Consider the following 22,981-nt stretch of genomic DNA (forward strand, 5'->3'; position numbering starts at 1 on the left):
CGGGTGCTGTCTGTACGGAGTTTGTACGTTCTCCCCGTGACCATGAGGATTTTCTCCAAGATCTTCGGTTTCATCCCACACTCCAAAAATGTTCAGTTATGCAGGTTAATTGGCTTGGTAAATGTAAAAATTATTCCTAGTGCATTTTGTGTAGGATAGTGTTAATGTGTGGGGATTGCTGGTCAGTACTGACTCGGTGGGCCGAAGGACCTGTTTCCGCGCTGTATCTCTGTATCTATCTACTCGAAAAGGTAATGCAGCTTCTTATTTTTTGAAGTTTTCTAAAACAGACATCCAATAGATATTTCATAAATGCATGCTCTAAGGCATTTAACTTTATCGCAGTATCACTCTGGAAATATTGATCAAGATTATAATGAGCAGCAAAATATTAGTATCTCTCGGTTCACTCTCAGGCAACAAATCTGCGTGTACTTAATGGAACTAAAGAATATTACTTATTTTTTCCAGACTTTTGGCAAAATTGCTTTGCAAGACCACACACAGATAAACAGAAATAACAACTTCCAGACTTTTTTTCAGTCTGTTCTACTTCTTTTCAGGTACAAAAATAATTAATTCATCATTATATTACGATACTTTATTAATTATTGGTTTTATTCTGAAATGGCCAGCCTTATCATTTTCACATTTTTGTTTGTAATGTGGTTATGTGACTGATGTAGTAATGCAGAAGACTGGAGTAATGATGATGCGAAAAACATATTCAAAAACTTATTATTAGCAGCTGGACAATTTAAATTTGGTTGATTCAGCTGGAGTCAGAAGCTGTGCTCAGTAATGAAAACTAAATCTTGTACATCCAGTGTCAGAACAGGACATAGCAGAAGGTATTGGAGCAACAGTGTAGTGGCGCAGCAGGTAGAGCTGCTGAGAGACCTCTCATCAATCCTGACCTCAGGTGCTGTCTGCGGGGAGTTTGCACGTTCTCCCTGTGATTGCCTGGGTTTCTTCCAGGTGCTCCGGTTTCCTTCCACATCCCAAAGATGTGCAGGTTTGTAGGTTAATTGGCCCTCTGTAAAATTGCCCCTAGTGTGTCGGGAGTGCATGAGAAAGTGGGCTAACATAGAACTAGTGTCAATAGTCAGCGTGGACTCAGTGGGTCAAAGGGCCTGTTTCCACCATATTTCTAAACTAAACTAATTGGAGGATATTAGCTATAAGGAGAGGTTGGACAAATATGGATTTTCTCTGGAATGTTTAAGGTTGAGAGAGACATGATTAAAGGATAAATAATCATGAGGGACATAATGTTAAGTCAGAACCTTTTTCCAAAGGTAGAAACATTAAGAATTACCGGACATAGCTTTAGGGTGAGAGAGGAAAAGTTTAAACGATATGTGCGGGGCAAGATTTTAGACAATAGACAATACGTGCAAGAATAGGCCATTCGGCCCTTCAAGCCAGCACCATCATTCAATGTGATCATGGCTGATCATCCACAATCAGTACCCCGTTCCTGCTTTTTCCCCATATACCCTGACTCAGCTATCTTCAAGAGCCATATCTAGCTCTCTCTTGAAAGTATCCAGAGAATCGGCCTCCACGGCCCTCTGAGGCAGAGAATTCCACAGATTCACAACTCTCTGTGTGAAAAAGTGCTTCCTCATCTCTGTTCTAAATGGCTTACCCCTCATTCTTAAACTGTGGCCCCTGGCTCTGGACTCCCCCAACATCGGGAACATGTTTCCTGCCTCTAGCATGTCAAAATTCTTAATAATCTTATATGTTACAATTAGAGCCCTCTCATCCTTCTAAATTCCAGAGTATACAAGCCCAGCCGCTCCATTCTCTCAGCATTTGACAGTCCCGCCATCCCGGGAATTAACCTTGTAAACCTACGCTGCACTCCCTCAATAGCAAGAATGTCCTTCCTCACATTTGGAGATCAAAACTGCAAACAATACTCCAGGTGTGGGCTCACTAGGGCCATGTACAACTGCAGAAGGACCTATTTACCCCTATACTCAACTCCTCTTGTTATGTTGGCCATCATGCCATTAGCTTGCTGCCTGCTGCACCTGCATGCTTACTTTCATTGACTTTTGCACAGAGAGTGATGGATGCTTGCAATGCATTGCCAGAGGTGGTGGTGGTGGGGGCATTTAGGAGGCTTTTAGATAGGCGCATGAATATGCAGGATATGAAGAGATATGGATCACATACAGAAAGAAGAGATTGGAACTTGGAATCATGTTCGACACGATTCATTGTGGGCTGAAGGGCCTGTTCCTGTGTTGTTCAGTGACAAGTGAATTACTTCCCACTTCTAAAGTTTCACAAAGTGCAAGGCAGGATTGTGCTGCAGTATTCTCCATTTGCCTATGTGAGTGTACCTCCAACAATAGTCAAAGTTGCTTCTGTTCCTCCATGGCACTATACACCCCCCACAATATGCAGCATGTGGAAGATGCATTGCTGCAACAACCATGGATCTTTAACTGCAGCTCTTGGGCTGCACGACTGGTGCAGCGGTAGAGTTGCTGGCTTACAGTGCCAGAGACCCGGGTTCATTTCCGACTAAGGGTGCTGTCTGTACGGAGTTTGTACATTCTCCCAGTGAATGCGTGGGTTTTCACTGAGATCTTCGGTTTCCTCCCACACTCCAAAGACGTACAGGTTTGTAGGTTAATTGGCTTGGTATAAAATGTAAATTGTCCTTAGTGTGAAGGGTAGTGTTAATGTGCGTGGATCGCTGGTCGGCGCGGATATGGTGGGTCGAAGGGCCTGTTTCTGCATTGTATCTCTAAACTAAACTAAACTCTCAGTCTCTATACCTGAAAGGTAAAGGACTTCAGGTTCATGTTAGCACCAATATTTGGAAGTTACATATAGTCTTGAGTTTCAAGTAAATTGCTGCTCTTTTATGGTCAACTGAATGGAAAAAAAAACCCTTCAATACAAATTGTGTAACAGTTCATAAAGACCACTCAAAGAATCGGTGATAAAAATCGTAAATAAATGTGAAATAAAATATACCATTTGTCTGTGATGCATCATTACTAATCTATCTCTCCCTCCTAACCCCATTCTCCTGCCTTCTCTCCATAACCCCTGACACTATTACAATCAAGGGTTTGCAGAAAGCTTAAAATCTTTAAAACTCTGCATTAATTTTCTTTTCAAGTCTGAAGAAGGGTCTCGATCTGAAGCGTCACCCATTCCTTCTATCCAGAGATATTCCTTCTGTCCCACTGAGTTACTCCAGCATTTTGTGTCTATCTCAGCTGTATAAAAATCGTACAAGCTCCATGTTAAATTTAGCTTTGATATGTCCTATTTTAAAATAAATGAGCAGCTCATGTGAATATTAAGTTATTGTTAAAGTGTTCTGATTTCTACAGGTGTGCCACTGGAGAAGCCTGGCAGGAGATCATGCTGGCATGCATGCCTGGAAGGCGATGTGACCCAGAGTCAGACTATGGTCCAGGGGAGGAGAATACATGTGGTAGCAACTTTGCTATTATATATTTCATCACGTTTTACATGTTGTGCGCCTTTCTGGTAAGTGGTTTTTGTACGTGATTTTTAAAACGTGTTGACTTCAATTTTGTTATCTTAGAAACTTTATCTGCCTTCTGATTTAACTAGATGATATGTTATTGTTGCAGCAAACAGGAAATTAACATTTTCAGACAGCTCAGCCACCACAGTGGGACAACCAAGTTGCTGAACGATAAAAACTGTGTTGAAGTAACTATTCTTATCTCATGTAATGGTGGAGGAGGCAATAACATTGACATCAATGTTGGTGGACAGGGATCCAGATTTGAAGTTTCTTCATCACAAACCAATGAGAAAGATATCAGGAGAAGGGCTGAATGGGCAATGGCATTGAGAAGCCTGTCTTCATGCACCATTGACGTTTATATATGCGGCTTGTACCGTATTTTGTTTTAAACACAAAGGAATGTTACCTGGTCTTTGTGAAATGTGTAATTTTTAGCGACCACTTTGTCATGATCGGGGCATCTCTTAAGATATGAAGGTTAGATTCACTCAAGCCTGACACCCACACTCACCTGACACACCTGACACACTCACCTTACGTGCTTTGTTCATGGCCACACATTTCACAGCTGCCCATCAGGTTGTCAAGGACCTTTAAATAATTTTTAACTACCTTTGTTTAGTACAAACATGAAAAAAACACAAATCAAAATTAAAAATATTAAAAATCATAAATATTGTAAAATAAAATATACCATTTGCCTTTTTAATTAATGTTGGTCACACCACTTAATTGAAAAAAGACAAAATGCTGGAGCAACTCCTCGGGTCAGTCAGCATCTGTGGAGAATATGGATTGGTAACATTTTGGGTTGGGACTTCAGACTGATTGTAGAGGGGTGGGGGGTAAGAAAACTAGAGTCCTCCCCACGCACACAGTCAATCGGAAGCAGGGTCCCGACCCATACTGTCACCTATCCATGTTCTCCACAGATGCTGCCTGACCCGCTGAGTTACTCCAGCACTCTGTGAAACGTCACCTATCCATGTTCTCCACAGATGCTGCCTGACCCGCTGAGTTACTCCAGCACTCTGTGAAACGTCACCTATCCATGTTCTCCACAGATGCTGCCTGACCCGCTGAGTTACTCCAGCACTCTGTGAAACGTCACCTATCCATGTTCTCCACAGATGCTGCCTGACCCGCTGAGTTACTCCAGCACTCTGTGAAACGCCACCTATCCATGTTCTCCACAGATGCTGCCTGACCCGCTGAGTTACTCCAGGATTCTGTGTTATTTTGTGTAAACCAGCATCTGGCAGAATTTGGCCATTCAGCCCATCAAGTCTACCTGCCAGTTAATCTTTCCCTCCTAACCCAATTCTCCTGCCTTCTCCCCATAACCCCTGACGCCTGTATTAGTCAAGAATCTATATATCTCTTTCACAAAAACATCAATTCACTTGGCCTCCACAGCCTTCTGTGGCAATGAATTCCACAGCTTCACCACCCACATCACATCAAGTGTGAGGCTGTAGAGCATCACCAGATCCAGCTCTGAAATGCATTTCATAAGCAGCATTACATCTGCTGTCAGATAATGAACCTGACAATGTTTTAACATTGCATCCACATCGAGCCCTACCCACCACATTTATTTCATTAAAAGTGCTTTAATTTAATAGTGGGTTTTAATACCAATGCATGTTGTGTATGTGTAGTTGTCAAATTTGGCATTGTGATTCCTCGTGGTGGCGCTATGTAGTAAATATCTCTGCTGTAGTCTTGTTTTTCATTATAAACTGAATTCTAGGAGTATGAGACAGGTGATGTACACTGAGAAGATTTGCTTGTACTTCAGTCTTTGAAGTATTGAAGTAAAAATCCAAGCTGCGCCAATATTATAAACAATGTATTTGTTGGTTTCCTTGCAAACAGCTTGCTTTGTAATATTAATACAGTGTCACAATCAGAATAGGAATTGCCAGTGTTGTCAACGTTATATTTGGATATGGAACTTATCCGTCTGTTGTTCACTAAAATGAAATATGCCTAAACAGACCAATAAACCCTTCTCCCTCTGTACCTCAGATTATAAACTTATTTGTGGCTGTCATCATGGACAACTTTGATTATTTGACACGAGATTGGTCCATTCTGGGCCCTCATCATTTGGAAGAATTTAAGAGAATATGGTCAGAGTACGACCCAGAAGCAAAGTAAGTACCTTTCATTCACTTCAGCCATGTGTACATTATGTACGGATCAAACCAATATACCTTACCATACCATAGAACTTTATTTATCCCAGGGAGGAAATTGATCTGCCAACAGTCATAAAAACACAGATACACAAAACACAAAATACCTGAAACATGAAATTAAAGTGACGAGTGGATAGGCTTGAGGGATGTGCAAAGATTGGGGTGGCGGGGGGAAGGGGAGTCAGTCTCAGTCTACCCCACGACAGAAGGGGGAGGAGTTGTACAGTTTGACAGCCACAAGGAAGAAGGTTCTCCTGTGGCGTTCTATCCTGCATCTTGTGGAACCAGTCTGTTGCTGAAGGCACTTCCTAAGGGCTCTAATGAATTTTCCATTCATTCACTTGATGGATAGAAAATTACGATCCTATATACAAATTCCAATGTAGGCGCAGGTGTAAAGTCCAGTACTGGAAGACAGGTCTGGAATTACGTTGATGAAATGGAAATTTCAAACTTTTATAACACATTATGAGAGACGATGCACTGTAGTGTTACTGGTGAGATAATTCAGCGAAAGAAAGTGCACTCCTGCCAATTCAGGAAATAAAATTCAATTAAAAAAATCAGTGGAAAAAATTATATCAGTGAAAAATACCAGGAAACCTTTGCATTGGTTTGTGAAATGATGAAAACTTATGATCCTTACACCATTGAGATTTGATGTGACTGATGTAGCGTGATAATTGATCTGGTTTAATAAAATGCCCATTAAAAGCTGCAGTCACCCAAGTAGAGTGCTCACTGCTGCCACCTGGGGACAGCTCGGGATGTCAGTCTGGCCTTGTATGGAAAACAAATAATGAAGTAGAAAATGGATTCAAGCATTCATGTTGCTGAGCTTTGATATATTCTACTTCTGGCTCACCTGAATTTCATTTCCAAATATTTACAAGCGGTGCCAAATCACTGTTTTACCCGTTTCAAAATGACCTCAACATCCCTCTATAATTTTACAGCGTTTCCAATAGCTATCTTTGAGTAGTATCTTTATAACTTAACAGAAATATATAGTCTGAAGAAGGTTCTCGACCCAAAACGTCGCCTACTCCTTTTCTCCATAGATGCTGCCTCACCCGCTGAGTTTCTCCAACATTTTTTGTCTACTTTCAATTTTTCCAGCATCTGCTGTTCCTTCTTAAACAGAAATATATAGGTAAGACCATACAGCATCTGTGCCTCCTTCATGTGGCAGGTAGGAATGGCTCAATTGTAGTCATGTATTGTCTTTCTGCTGACTGGTTAGCACGTAACAGAAGCTTTTCACTGTACATCGGTACACGTGACAATAAACTAAACTGAACTGAAGTGTATTTTCAGTATGAGTGAGAAGGTTACAGCTAAGATATTCTCGCCAGGAGAAGAATTCAGGTCCCACTCCCAGCCTTGGAATTGGACATTAGCAGATTCACGGAGGCCCACCATCTCTTTAAAAACCCCTTCTACAATATTAGATTGCCCAAATACAAAGCGAAAAGTCAGAAGGATTCTGGAAAACCAGATCCACATGGCAGTCTTAAAACAATCCTGCAGATACCTGTTTTTTGGAGCTGGGAGGATGGGAGAGGTATTCCCATTGCCAGAATAAAATTATACTTCCCTCCGTGTAGCCCCTGGAATGTCTGCACTTTCATCTTTTGATACCAGATTCCTAATTCTTTACATTCATACTTATTAGTACAATTCAATTCCAAGTGCCATGATGCAGGAAAATCATTCTCAAAAATAAATGTAATCTAATATCAAGGTGATTGTTCATATGAGTCATCTTCACGTATTTCTGATAACATCTGTTTTTGGGAAAACTTGTGAATGCTTGTAACAATTATGTTGAAGTTGTGCAGTTATTAGAGAAGAAAAAATGGTCGAGTATAATCACTTGTTGATATACAAGACAGAGTGTTAAGTACAAATTTCTACCCAAATACACACTTTAGTTGGCAAGTCGTCCTGGCCTCGCAGATGTACGTGATACTCTGGGTCTGTTCTCTTTTCTGTCTTCCCATGCGGTTGTGAGTCTGCGTCAACCTTTATTACTTCATAAAAGGGGGAAAGATTAAATAGGAATCTGAGGGATAACCTTTTCACACAATGGGTGGTGGGTGTATGGAACAAGCTGCTAGAGGAGGTAGTTGAGGCTGGGACTATCCCAATATTAAAGAAACAGTTAGACAGGTGCATGGATAGGACAGGTTTGGAGGGATATGGACCAAACGTGGGCAGGTGGGACTAGTGTAGCTGGGACATTTTGGCCGGTGTGGGCAAGTTAAGCTGAAGGTTCTGTTTCCACGCTGTATCACTCTATGACTCTAAAAGAGAAAGGCTGGTCAATCAATGTCCACATATGGACCAACAATCTCCACTTAATTTCATTGGCTCTCATGGTCAATAATGCCACTGCCACTCTAGAACACAAGAGACCTTCTTAGCTCCATCCAGGTCAGCACCTCATGGTAGTTTTGCAGCTGTTTACTATTATCCCCCACACAGACCAGTTATAACGCATTACTATGCTTCCTGCAAAAATCCCATTCCTCATACACCTTGTTCCCACCAGTTTCATAACTACAATAATTGAAATGCTGTAGATGCTGTAAATCAGAAATAAAAACATGCTGGAGATATTCAGCTGATCATGAGCATCTGTGAAGAGAAAAACAATTGTTGTTTCAGGTAAATTACATTTGAAAATGGACAGACAGGGTTGTTTTGGTTTGTCGTTGTTTATAGCACATCAGAAATGGATTCCATTAATCCATAGAAAGCCTGCTTAGCCTTACAATATTTTACTCGAATTCACAACTAAAATATCAAGGAGGGTTTATTTGATATTACTAGATGGTTATAGTAACAGAGAATGACATTGGAGCACCAGGTTCTCAATTCCTACAACTTTGTTATTTTTCTGAATTTTCAGTGGATGAGCAATCAAAAACATTTCTTGGCAGTTTTCAGGAAATTTAACATAATTTCCGATCCGACCCATTGATATTTTCATGTTTAAACTTAGACATTGATGATGATATGATAATTATCTGGGAGCCTAGAACTGGATGGTGGGCTTTGTTATTCTATTCTTATGGGTGACAGTTGCCAAAGTTTGAAATTAATATTTCACAGAGGAAGAATAAAACACCTTGATGTGGTTACATTACTTCGACGTATTCAACCACCTTTGGGGTTTGGAAAACTTTGTCCGCATCGAGTGGCATGCAAGGTCAGTAAACTATGAATGTACGTGGAAATCAAGATAATAGCAGCTGCTGGAGATCTGACATAAAACAGAATATCCTGGGGATACTCAACATGTCAGGCAGTATCTGTGGAAAGAGAACAGTTAACATAACTGTGTCTCCATCCACAGATGCTATCTGACTTGCTGAAAGTTTGCAGTATTTTCTGTTTTTACTATAAATGTAAATGTTTTATTAATTAGTGATGATTTGCTGTAACCAAATACTGAAAAAAAAATATTTTCGATATAAGACAAATTAGGCAAGTTTGAATCTTGACATTTCACCTGACGTAGTCGCGTAGATAACTAGTTGATCCGAAAAACTAAATCGGCAGTACATAGTCAGTTTATAATTCATTTTAATGATATTCCAGTGAAAGTTCATAAAAGTTATAATTGGCCAACATCAGCGATCTTATCTATTTTGTTAGAGGATTATAGTACTTAAGATAAGAGGCTCTGGTCTCCTAAGTCTTTCTAATTGTATGTCATCTCCCATTATTACTTGTGACATAGAAATCAGCCTTCCAAGTTACAACATGTGGGATGCTTTGCATTGGAGGCTTGAATTAATTGGTATAGGCCAAAAAATATGATTATTGTTCTGAATTTCTGACTTTTGAGTTTGAATCGTTTTTAACTGGAACTAAAGAATGTTCACAGTCATACAGCACAGAAACAGTCTCTTTGGCCCTCCTGTTTCATTCATGCTAACCAAGATGTTCCAACAAAGCTAGTACCATTTCCTGGGAATAATAATAAATGATTATGTGGAAAATCATACCCGGTTTTTGAATATAGTAATTCATTGTAATTAGAATATAGTAATTTACTTCCAAATCACAGTCAGCTGAAACTGATTGCCAATTTTTTTACAGAAAATAGCTTTAACGTTTAGAGTGCACAACTAAAATGTTACTATTTTCTAATTTCAGAGATTGGTAGCCATGAACATGCCTCTGAATAGTGATGGAACTGTGATGTTCAATGCAACCCTTTTTGCCCTGGTCAGAACAGCTTTAAAAATCAAAACCGAGGGTAAGATCTGGAACTTCTTCTTCTTCCTTCGTGTGACGTGCACAGCCTAAAGTTGTTGGACAACTTGTTCTATTTGATCTTCCGTTTGTGCATGTCGAGTTGATTGCATTAGTCGAAACCACGTGAAGGTTGCAATCTTCCACCCCAGATCTGGAACTGGACCTAGTTTAATCAATGTCTACATGCCATGCCTCTTCACTTGCACACTTGGTAACTGTAGTAAAATCATTTTTCAAACAATGTCATATTTTCAATACTGTTATGTGTAAACTTTCCTTAACGTTAGAGAATTCACAAGACAGATGGAAATATAACCTGATTTAATTTAGTTGCAAAGTGAAGGGAAGTGTGGGTGGAGAATTTACAGTTGATAAAAGAAAAATACATTTTTATTCCTGATTCCAAAACATTGCCTTAAATTGTTTTTAAGATTCAGGAATATCAGATCTCTAGTCAGGACAAAGATGAAGTTAATCTACAAAATGGAGTCATTATGCACAATAGGTTTATGTGCCAATTTTGCTAGGCTGGGATTGACTTAGCAAGGCAGTAAGGAATGTGTAGGTATGACAGGATTTAAGGCATGGAATAAGACATTAGGCAGGGTCTGAAATCACATTGAGATTATTTATTTTAGATAATATTTAAAGCTACCTGCAAGAATCAAATATGAATTTTAATGGTGAATTAAGTCATCAGCATTTGAAAATGGGACAGTTTTGAATACTTGGAAGTACTTATATTGCTTTAGCTTGGTCTTCATTAGAAACATAGAAAATAGGTGCAGGAGGAGGCCATAAATTCACAACTCTCTTGGTGAAATTTTTTTTTCTCACCTCAGTCTTAAATGACCTCCCCTTTATTCTAAGACTGTGGCCCCTGGTTCTGGACTCGCCCAACATTGGGAACATTTTTCCTGCATCTAGCTTGTCCAGTCCTTTTATAATTTTATATGTTTCTATAAGATTACCCCTCATCCTTCTAAACTCCAGTGAATACAAGCCTAGTCTTTTCAATCTTTCCTCAAATGACAGACCTGCCATCCCAGGGATCAATCTCGTGAACCTACGCTGCACTGCCACAATCACAAGGATGTCCTTCCTCAAATTAGGAGACCAAAACTGTACACAATACTGCAGATGTGGTCTTACCAGAGCCCTATACAACTGCAGAAGAACCTCTTTACTCCTATACTGAAATCCTCTTGTTATGAAGGCCAACATTCCATTAGCTTTCTTCACTGCCTGCTGTACACGCACGCCAACTTTCAGTGACTGGTGTACAAGGGCGCCCAGGTCTCGCTGCACCTCCCCCTTACCTAACCTAACCTCATTGAGATAATAATCTGCCCCCTTGTTTTTGCCAACAAAGTGGATAACGTCACATTTATCTATATTATACTGCATCTGCCACGCATCTGCCCACTCACTCAACCTGTCCAGGTCACCCTGCAACCTCCTAACATCCTCTTCACAGTTCACACTGCCACCCAGCTTTGTGTCATCCGCAAACCTGCTAGTGTTGCTCCTAATTCTTCCAAATCATTAATATATATGGTAAACAGTTGTGGCCCCAACACCGAGCCTTGCGGCACTCCACTCACCACTGCCTGCCATTCTGAAAAGGACCCGTTCACTCCTACTCTTTGCTTCCTGTCTGCCAACCAATTTTCTATCCATGTCAACACCCTACCCCCAATACCATGTGCTCTAATTTTAGTCACCAGTCTCCCGTGTGGGACCTTATCAAAGGCTTTCTGAAAGTCTAGATACACTACATCCACTGGCTCCCCTTCATCCATTTTACTTGTCACATCCTCAAAAAATTCCAGAAGATTAGTCAAGCATGATTTCCCTTTCAATAATCCATGTTGACTTGGACTAATCCTTTTACTACTATCCACATGGCCCATTATTACCTCTTTAATCATTGACTCCATCATCTTTCCCACCACCGAAGTCAGGCTAACTGGTCTGTAATTCCCCGTTTTCTCCCTCGCTCCTTCCTTGAAAAGTGGGATAACATTAGCTATCCTCCAATCCACAGGAACTGATCCTGAATCTATTGAACATTGGAAAATTATCACCAATGCATTCACTATTTCTAGAGCCACCTCCATGAGGACCCGTGGATGCAGACCATCAGGCCCAGGGGATTTATCATCCTTCAGTCCCATTAGCCTACCCAATACTATTTCTCACCTAATGAAAATTTCTTTCAGTTCCTCTACCCCCTTAGATCTGCTGTCCTCCAGTACATCTTGGAGATTGTTTGTGTCTTCCTTAGTGAAGACAGATCGGAAGTACCTGTTCAACTCTTCTGCCATTTCCTTGTTACCCATAATAATTTCACCCGTGTCTGCCTTCAAAGGACCCACATTTGACTTTGCTACTCTTTTTCCCTTAACATATCTGAAGAAGCTTTTAATGTCCTTCTTTATATTCCTGGCCAGCTTCCCTTCGTACTTCACCTTTTCAGCACGTATTGCCCGTTTTGTTTCCTTCTGTTGTCCTATGAAAGTTTCCCAATCCTCTGGCTTCCGGCTACTCTTTGCTGTGTTATACATCTTTTCTTTTAGTTTTATTCTATCCCTAACTTCTCTTGTCAGCCACAGTTGCCTCCTACTCCCCCTAGAATCTTTCTTCCTTTTTGGAATGAAATGATCCTGCGTCTTCCGAATTATGCCCAGAAATTCCTGCCATTGCTGTTCCACCGTCATTCCTGCTAGGATCCCTTTCCAGTCTACCTTGGCCAGCTCCTGTCTCACTGACACTTCCGATTTAACATTCTCCTTCTCAAATTGCAGATTAAAACTAATCATATTATGATCACTATCTCCAAGCGGTTTGTTTACCTCAAGTTCTCTTATCAAATCTGGTTCATTGGACAACACTAAATCCAGAATTGACTTTTCTCTGGTCGGCTCCATTACAAGCTGCTCTAAGAATCCATCTCGGAGGCACTCTACAAACTCTTTCTTGGGGTCATGAGCCAACCTGATTTTCCCAGTCTACCTGCATATTGAAATCCCCCATCACCACAGTGGCATTACCTTTGTTACATGCCAGTTTTAACTCCTGCTACAACTTACACCCTACATCTGGACTACTATTTGGGGGTCTGTAGATAACACCAATTTGTGTCTTCTTGCCTTTACAATTCCTCAACTCAATCCGCAGTGACTCTACCTCGTCAGTCCCTATGTCTTCCTTCAAATCAGAAAATAATGAAAGGCTGTTTCATAGAAACATAGAAAATAGGTGCAGGAGTAGGCCATTTGGCCCTTCGAGCCTGCACCGCCATTCAATATGATCATGGCTGATCATCCAACTCAGTATCCTGTACCTGCCTTCTCTCCATACCCCCTGATCCCTTTAGCCACAAGGGCCACATCTAACTCCCTCTTAAATATAACCAATGAACTGGCCTCAACTACCTTCTGTGGCAGAGAAGGGATACTCGTCTTTGTGGAAGGTGCTGCTGAAGGTGGTGATGGAGGTAGATATGAGAATTGCATTTTATATGGACACGTGGATATGCAGGGACTGGAGGGATATGGATTACGCACTGGCATCATGTTCAGCACAGACATTGCGGGACAAAAAGCCTGTCCCTGTGTTGTACTCTTCTATGTTTATTGAGGCATGGTTGAATAGTAGGTTAGTAGAGATCAGTGAGAGTAAGAATGAGGGGTGACATTGGACTCCTCAAGTCAATGCTCCTAACATTTGAAAAACATTGCAGCCACACGCACCACGTATAAAGGTTTATCATTGTGTACTGCTTTCCACACAAGTTCACCAAGCAAAGTACTACAGAAGCAGGAAGAGTAAAGAAGAAGATCAGGAAAGTTAAGTTTACAGAGGAAATTCCAGCCTCTGATTATATAATATTTGGAAACACTTTCTAACAACATGCATTTGCATAATTGGATAATTAATATAATTCATGTTATCCTGTTATTACTAGTTCTGCAATGTTACTAGATATGATCTTGCCAATGTTTCTGTGACAATATATTATTTGTGTAGACATCTAATCATATGTGACGTTTTGCTGATTATATTCTTTATATGGATGTTTCCGTAAATAAGAGTACCAACCTGTGACATGGATGGCCAAATTTGAAGGATATTAAATCTTAATGAAATATCGCAGGATTAAAAATGTGCCGACCTATGATCCTTTTGAGCTAATTTGTGATCAAAATCGACCAATATTTGACCAAAATGTAATACTTTCAAAATTTGAAAAAAAAAACGAGAGAGAAAAAATATTTATAAAACACAGAAGGCATTTAGAACACTTACTGATTTCGAAGCTCCCTTACAAAATGTCGGCACCTAACCCACCACGTGGCCTGTACTTCACGCCAGGGCCATTATAATCGCGTTGTTTGAATTTGCTTTTAAATCGCAATGAGTGCAAACGAAACCCGTTATAGCTTTGACAACGGGAGGGACAACAGAGTGAGGCTTCGCTAAAATAAGTGCGTAAACTAGATTTTTATTTCATGATTTTAAGTTCCATTCATTATTAAGTATTTCAATGGAAAGCTTAAACACAAAATATAAACAATAAACAGGAACCAATAAATATAAAAACGGTTCATACACGACACATTTCACACGTGACCAAATGGGCACGGCACGCTACTCACGTTCTGCTGCAAAAAATTGGGGCATCAGAAAATGATCAGCATGATCACATTGAATGGCTCGAACGGCTGAATGGCCTACTCCTGCACCCATTGTCTAAAACCATTTAATCAGGTGATAAATGATAAAAGATCATAAACATAATCAGAATTTGGCTTGTACGGTTATTTAATTACAAAATTAATGTAATCTTTCTGGTATAAATCAGCCTAAGGATTTGATGAAATCCTGCTTGAAAAAAAACGCAAGAAAACACAGGGACATATCTGATATTTTTCTTTATAAAAACAGATTTAGTAATTTTTGCTTCATCTCATTATTTTGACTATACACCATGACCTATACTACTTAAAATACAGGATATGGAACGATGGGAATATTACATTAAAAACAGGGATAAAACCTGGACGTTTGGAGACCAGTTTCACGACTGAGTGCTGTATTTAGGGAAACACCCATATATCTTTTTCTGTATGATACTATAGAAATGTAATTGTTGAAATTGCTTCTAAGCTTTATGCTTCTGCAAATTGAATATCAGTTCATGAATATTACAAAAAAAAATGGGGAGGTATTGGTGAAAAGGAAATGTGTTATTTTTGTTTTTAACCACACAAGTCATGGAGACGGCAATAATAAAAGCATAATTGGATGACAATCCACTGCCTAAAATTTCCTTGCACCTCGTAATGTCATGTTAAACAGTGGTTGTAAAAAATGTGGATTAGCATGGGCTAGGTGCTTGGAAATTCAGCCTTGCCCAGCAACTCCTCCAGCAGCTGTTTGCCATTCGCATAGTTTGCTGTGCCAATGCAGAAAGTGTGAAGGATATCAGTTAAGTCCAGGAACAAGTGTGAACGTTTCTAGTTGGAAGTGGGATTCGGGTGAAAGTTAATTATGCCGATTGGTGGTGGCAATACCGATGATTGAAAGTTAGGTTGAAGGTGTGTTCCAAGTTTCCAGATGAACTTATTAGGCAGGAATTGCGCCTCACAGGGTTTCACCATTCAGGTCTTGGTCAACATGATCTGCAAGATTAATCATATGCATCCAGACTTGGCAAGTCCATGCAGTGGGAGTGCTAGCAGTGAGTGGAGGGAATAAGTGTTCCTCAGCAAAATCCAGGTCATCGACTTTCCATTGACACCATCTACACCTCACGCTGCCTTGGCAAGGTCACCAGCATAATCAAGGACCAGTCTCACCTCAGTCCCTCTATTATTCCCCCTCTCCAATCAAGCAAGATGTTAAGTTTGAAAACACACCTCCAGATTCATGGACAGTTTCTTCCCAGTTGTTATCAGGCAACTGAACCGTCCTCTCATCAGCTACAGGGCGGTTCTGACCTCCCATCTATTTCATTGGAGAACTTTGAATGATCTTTAATTGGACTTTATCTTGCACTAAATGTTGCACCCGTTATCCTTTATTTGTGCAATGTGGACGGCTTGATTGTAATCATGTATGGTCTTTTATTTCACTGGTTAGCATGCAAACAAAAGCTTTTCTCGGTCCACGTGATAATAAACTAATCTTGGCACACATGATAATAATAAACTAAACTAAATATGCTTAAGGAATTGCTAAATGACTGAACAGCTATGCAAACATTATCAGTGTTGAAACACTGTTTTAATTTATGAACATCACCATACATATAAAGTGAAAAATGTAGAACTGGATTTGGCCAACTTTGCACAAAACCTACATCGTTGTCATCATTTGTCATTTGTACATCAATAGTTGGAATCTCATCCCCAAATTGATGAAGTATGGTAATTCTATAAGATTAGTGGTGTGTCCTTGATATTTATGAATATCCATTTATGTGGTATCTCTTTAAAACAACTAAGTTGGCAGACTGCAATATCGAATACAGCAAACTGATTCACGTAGTTGTAGAATAAGAATAATATGCAGACGTGAGTTTATGCATCAAGTGTGTTTTCAATTATTCTTTACCTGTATTTCATAAATATCACACCCAAATCTTGAATTCTTCTGGAAATTAACTATTTCCAGTCCTTGCACCATTTCAAGAGTAACAGATTCTGTTATGTGTTGTACCTCTTTTGCTGCAGGTAACCTCGATCAAGCCAATGAAGAGCTGAGAGCCGTTATTAAAAAAATCTGGAAGCGAACCAGTATGAAGTTGCTAGACCAGGTGGTGCCTCCAGCTGATGGTTAGTGCTGTGATGATCACATTTATTTCATTGTTCATTAAATTAGGTTTTCCAAGAATTGCAAGCTTAATATAATTTTGCATTTGAGTAATTAAATTCATCTTTAGTAATTAGTCCGATGTAAAACATTTTTCTTTGCCAGACTTCATTGATTTTGTGTTTGTGAGGAAATATGCATGAAGATTCTAATTCACTTTATGTTCTCAGTCTTGAGGAACAACAGTGGTCTGCAGACAAATCTCATTGTTTTATTGAACTGTATTTTAAGGAAAATTTGTTGTTTATTCACCAGTATATAAGTTACTGAAATAAAATGGTAAGTGCACTGGAGATATGCTCTTGGGAGTAACAAGAAAAGTAACAAACTTGTATTTTAAAATAATATATATTTAATTGCTTATAGCTGTTAAAATCCTCATACATCAGTATTCTTTCAACGATTTATATTTAATTTTTGCTTAATGCTTCTTTTAATTAATTAATATTTTTAGAGAATGAAGTTACCAGTTGTTTCAGATTAATTTCTCAATGCTTGCATGACACCGGTGGAAAGTAGCAATGCATGCAATCAATAACATTTCAACTTTTTTGCCTGAGCTTTACCGCAGCTTCAGCCATTTTCTTCTCACAATCTGTAAAAATATTCTGAAGCAATTCTGTTTTAGGTTGGTGGCATGGAACTTGTGTTGCCTCTTGCCAACTATTTCCCTAAGATTTCTTTGAATGGGAGACCCATGCTTCAGAAATATTCCACAAAGCTAGTTCTGCCTGTTTGCATGTCTTGGAAATCAAAATGATCAGGAGGCTTCTCATCTTTATTAAGCTTTGAAGAATGATGTTTGTGTGACAATAGGTTGACAGCTGGTTTTCAAGCATGCTGGTTGTTGAGCAAACAGACGCTGTAATTGACAGATTATTAGCCTTTACACTTGTGTTCATCGCATTTGTTGTGCTAACCGTACGGACATTTCCAATATTTGTTGTGAGATGGGCACACACAGAAAAGAACCCAAATTAAACAAGGCAAGAAACAATCAGTCATACACTTGACAAGAGAAGTTTGAACAATGCAAAACCAGGAAATACTACTGTAGAAACTCAGCGGGTGAGGCAGCATCTATGGAGCGAAGGAAATAGGCAATGTTTCGGGTCGAAACCCTTCTTCAGACCTTGTCCACCTTTGATTTTCCAGCATCTGCAGTTCCTTCTTGAACAATACTACTGTAGACACTTTAATACCAACAAAATGTATTATATCAATTATGTTGATTGACATACTTCCACAATAATACTTCACAAGGACTGTAACACTAAATGCCCCTGTAGGAATTATTTTAGCCTGCAAACGTAAGAGGTCATTTTCAACGTGCAATTCTGGCTGAATTTCATCAATGCCACATTTAAATTCTCAATCTGTTTTAATGTTTGGAATGAGTGGCATGTCATTTCTCATCACTACTTCCACATTTTCAATTCCATATCTGTCCATTCCTTACATATACTTCCTGACCCGCTGAGTTCTACAAACCTTTTGTTTTCTGCTCTACAATATTAATTACTTGCACTTCTTCTTACGATTGGCGTGCACAGCCTAAAATTGTAGGACAACTTGTTCTATTTGATCTTATTTGATTGTGCTGGCCGGGTTGATTGCATTCGTCAAAGCAGGGCGGACCACGTCAAGGTTGCAATCTTCCATCCCAATTACTCCCACTACCTCACCTTGTCTGCTGCTGATTTTTTTTCCACACCTTTGTTACTGTAGTCTTGACTAACTTTATGCACTTTGATCCAACCTCCCTCATTCTATTCCCCAGAAACCTGCAGTCATCCTGTGTTAAAACTTGCATCAGAACCATCAGCCACCCGTGCAATACAAACTCATCTACACTGACCACACTGTCTGAATAAGGGTCCTTACCTGAGAATTTCACCAATCCGTGTTCTCCTGAGATGCTGCCTGACCCACTGAGTTACCCCAGCACTTTGTGTCCTTTCGTGTAAACTAGCATCTGCAGTTCCTTGTTTAAACAAACTGACCTCTGGTTAAGTACCTTAGCTAAAAATTCACATCCTTGTTTTAAGATCTCTCTATGGTCTCGACCCTCTCTATCTTTGTAATCTCTTCCATCCTTATGACATTCCAAGAAATATATGCTCTCAGAATTAATCTCTGCACTATTAATGCCAAGACCTTCACTTGTGGAATTTTCACCCTAAACACTGCCTATGACTCTCTTTCTTCTGTAAGGTACTTTTGAAAATCCATCTATTTCACAAATCTTTTTTTGAATCTTCTCTGTGACATGTTATATGTTTTATGGGTTTTATGGATATCTCTCCTGTAGGAGGTTTTGGGAAATCCTTGGAAAATTGAGAATCATAATATTCCATCTGCTACTCTTTAAAAAAAAAAAAAATTTTTTTAAAAAAAGCTTGTATTAACTAAGGTTTTCATCTATAATATTTACTTACATTTTCTAAAACTTACTAACTTGCAAATTGATTCAAAACATTTTAGCCGTCAAATTTTATTTCAGTTTTCTTTATTCAAATTCTTACTTGTAGAGGTATACAGTGCATTCAGAAAGCATTCAGACCCCTTCACTTTTTCCACATTTTGTAATCATACAGCCTTATTTTAAAATGGATTAAATTCATTTTTTTTAAATCATTAATCTACACACAATACCCCAGAATGAAGAAGTGAAAAAAGGTGTTTAGAAATATTTGTAAAGTAATTTAAAAGAAATAACTGAAATATCACATTTACACAAGTATTCAGACCCTTTGCTATGACACTCAAAATTGAGCTTAGGTTCATCCTGTTTCCATTGATTATCCTTGAGATGTTTCTACAACTTGATTGGAGTCCACCAGTGGTAATTTAAATTGATTGGACATGATTTGGAAAGGCACACACCTGTCTTTATAAGGTCCCACAGTTGAAAGTGCATGTCAGAGCAAAAACCAAGCCATGAAGACGAAGGAATTGTCCGTGGACCTCCGAGACAGGATTGTGCCGAGACACAGATCTGGGGAAGGGTATTAAACAATTTCTGCAGCATTGCAGGTCCTGAAGAGCACAATGGCCTTCGTCATTCTTAAATTGAAGAACTTTGGAACCACCAGGACTCTTCATAGAGCTGGCCGCCCGGCCATACTGAGCAATCAGGGGAGAAGGGCCTTGGTCAGAGAGGTGACCAAGAACCCGATGGTCACTCTGACAGAGCTCCAGAGTTCCTCGGTGGAGAAGGGAGAACCTTCCAGAAGGACAACAATATCTGCAGCACTCCACCAATCAGGCCTTTAGGGTAGAGTGGCCAGACGGAAGCCACTCCTCAGTAAAAGGCACATGACAGCCCGCTTGTAGTTTGCCAAAAGGACTCTCAGACCATGAGAAACAAGATCCTCTGGTCTGATGAAACCAAGGTTGAACTCTTTGACCTGAATGCCAAGCATCACGTCTGGAGGAAACCAGGCACCTCTCATCACCTGGCCAATACCTTACCTACGTTGAAGCATGGTGGTGGCAGCATCATGCTGTGGGGATGTTTTTCAGTGGCAGGAACTAATCAGGATTGAGGGAAAGATGAATGGAGCAAAGTACAGAGAGATCCTTGATGAAAACCTGCTCCAGAGCGTTCTGGAGCTCAGATTGGGGCGGAGGTTCACCTTCCAACAAGACAACGACTTGAGCACACAGCCAAGACAACACAGGAGTGGCTTTGTGACAAGTCTGTGAATGTCCTTGAGTGGCCCAGCCAGAGCCCGGACTTGAACCCGATTGAACTTCTCTGGAGGGACCTGAAAATAGCTGTGCATCGACGCTCCCTATTCAACCTGACAGACCTTGAGAGGATCTGCAGAGAAGAATGGGAGAAATTACCCAAATACAGGTGTGTTAAGCTTGTAGCGTCATACCCAAGAAGACATGGGGCTAGAGTGTTGACATGGATAGAAAATCGGTTGGCAGACCGGAAGCAAAGAGTAGGAGTGAACGGGTCCTTTTCAGAATGGCAGGCAGTGGTGAGTGGAGTGCCGCAAGTGTCGGTGTTGGGGCCGCAACTGTTTACCATATATATTAATGATTTGGAAGAGGGAATTAGGAGAAACACTAGCAAGTTTGCGGATGACACAAAGCTGGGTGTCAGTGTGAGCTGTGAAGAGGATGTTAGGAGGTTGCAGGGTGACCTGGACAGGTTGAGTGAGTGGGCAGATGCAGTATAATATAAATAAATGTGAGGTTATCCACTTTGGCGGCAAAAACAAGAGGGCAGATTATTATCTCAATGGGGTTAGGTTAGGTAAGGGGGAGGTGCAGCGAGACCTGGGCGTCCTTGTACACTGGTCACTGAAAGTTGGCGTGCATGTACAGCAGGCAGTGAAGAAAGCTAATGGAATGTTGACCTTCATAACAAGAGGATTTCAGTATAGGAGTAAAGAGGTTCTTCTGCAGTTGTATAGGGCTCTGGTGAGACCACATCTAGAGTATTGTGTACAGTTTTGGTCTCCTAATTGAGGAAGGACATCCTTGTGATTGAGGCAGTGCAGCGTAGGTTCATGAGATTGATCCCTGGGATGGCGGGACTGTCATATGAGGAAAGATTGAAAAGACTAGGCTTGTATTCACTGGAGTCTAGAAGGATGAGGGGGAATCTTATAGAAACTTATAAAAGGACTGGACAAGCTAGATGCAGGAAAAATGTACCCAATGTTGGGCGAGTCCAGAACCAGGGGCCACAGTCTTAGAATAAAGGGGAGGTCATTTAAGACTGAAGTGAGAAAAAACTTTTTCACCCAGAGAGTTGTGAATTTATGGAATTCCCTGCCACAGAGGGCAGTGCAGGCCAAGTCACTGGATGGTTTTAAGAGAGAGTTAGATAGAGCTCTAGGGGCTAGTGGAGTCGAGGGATATGGGGAGAAGGCAGGCACGGGTTATTGATAGGGGACGATCAGCCATGATCACAATGAATGGCGGTGCTGGCTCGAAGGGCCGAATGGCCTCCTCCTGCACCTATTTTCTATGTTTCTATGAGGCTGTAATCGCTGCCAAAAGTGCCTCAACAAAGTACTGAATAAAGAGTCTGAATACTTAAGTAAATGTGATATTTCAGTTATTTCTTTTTAATTACTTTGCAAAAAGTTCTAAACACCTGTTTTCTTTTTTTTATTATGGGGTATTGTGTGTAGATTGATGATACAAAAAAAAAAATTTAATCCATTTTAGAATACGGCTGTATGGGGGAAAAGTGAAGGGGTCTTAATACTTTCTGAATGTTCTGTAAGTGCTTAGTTGCTTGGTCACAAATGATTGCATAAGATTAAAATAAAGTAATTAAAGTAACTTTATATGTTCGCAGTTAAATTATGTGATTTGTGTACTTGGCCCAAGGTCTGTCTGTGCCCCTCTGCCTAATCATCTTTCAGGCTTTCAATATTAGTTCCCATCAGTCATAAAGGTGAATAAGGTACATACATTTTTAAGTTAAAAAAAATGTAGTTTATTATCTATACCCTTAATAGACCAATTCTTTTTATATTCCTACAAAACTTCGTGAACCAATAACATTAGCAAAATTATTTATCATACAATTAAAGATGTATAAAGAGTGATGTATAAATGTAAGCATTTCTTCTTCTAGATTAAAACAGTAGTTAAGAATCTCTATTAGTAAAGACATTTAGGAATGTTACTTAAGGTCTCTTTTTGAATACATAGCTAATCAGAAGACCACTGGTTGGAGTCCTGAGATTGCTCCATAATTATTTTTTGAGTCTTATTAACTATTTTTGTACAATATATGTAGCTTGTATACGTGAAGTATGGGGGCACTTTCTGCATTTCATAATTCAAGGTCTATGTTTATAAGTATTTCGCTGAATTTACAATAGCAAAACATTCACAAGTTCCTGTAAAATGTGAATATTTTGAAAAGTTTCTATAATTTTGAAGAGTAAAATGCTTTATTACTACTAATCCAACTCAGTGGATTGTGGTGCTATTTACCTATTAATTTCAAATATGTAAAGCTCCAGAGCAGCTACAAATGTATATAATAGTTGGACTACATCGAATATTAAAGGAAATCCCTACACAAGGCACAAAATGCCTAGCATTTTCCAGTTTATTA

General features: G+C 39.7%; 1 protein-coding gene across 3 annotated transcripts in view; it reads left to right on the forward strand.

Moving 5' to 3' along the window:
* Positions 1-22,981, forward strand: part of cacna1d (calcium voltage-gated channel subunit alpha1 D) — a 352,130-nt gene that overhangs the window by 260,647 nt on the left and 68,502 nt on the right. For all 3 annotated transcript variants that reach the window (XM_033036547.1, XM_033036546.1, XM_033036548.1), the window contains 6 exons: positions 472-563; positions 3,366-3,525; positions 5,564-5,691; positions 8,854-8,950; positions 9,904-10,006; positions 16,746-16,847. In XM_033036547.1, the coding sequence (XP_032892438.1) occupies positions 472-563; positions 3,366-3,525; positions 5,564-5,691; positions 8,854-8,950; positions 9,904-10,006; positions 16,746-16,847 (682 nt within the window). The remainder of the gene's footprint in view (positions 1-471; positions 564-3,365; positions 3,526-5,563; positions 5,692-8,853; positions 8,951-9,903; positions 10,007-16,745; positions 16,848-22,981) is intronic.

Source organism: Amblyraja radiata, chromosome 18 (genome assembly GCF_010909765.2).
Source record: "Amblyraja radiata isolate CabotCenter1 chromosome 18, sAmbRad1.1.pri, whole genome shotgun sequence".
NCBI classification, from domain to species: domain Eukaryota; kingdom Metazoa; phylum Chordata; class Chondrichthyes; order Rajiformes; family Rajidae; genus Amblyraja; species Amblyraja radiata.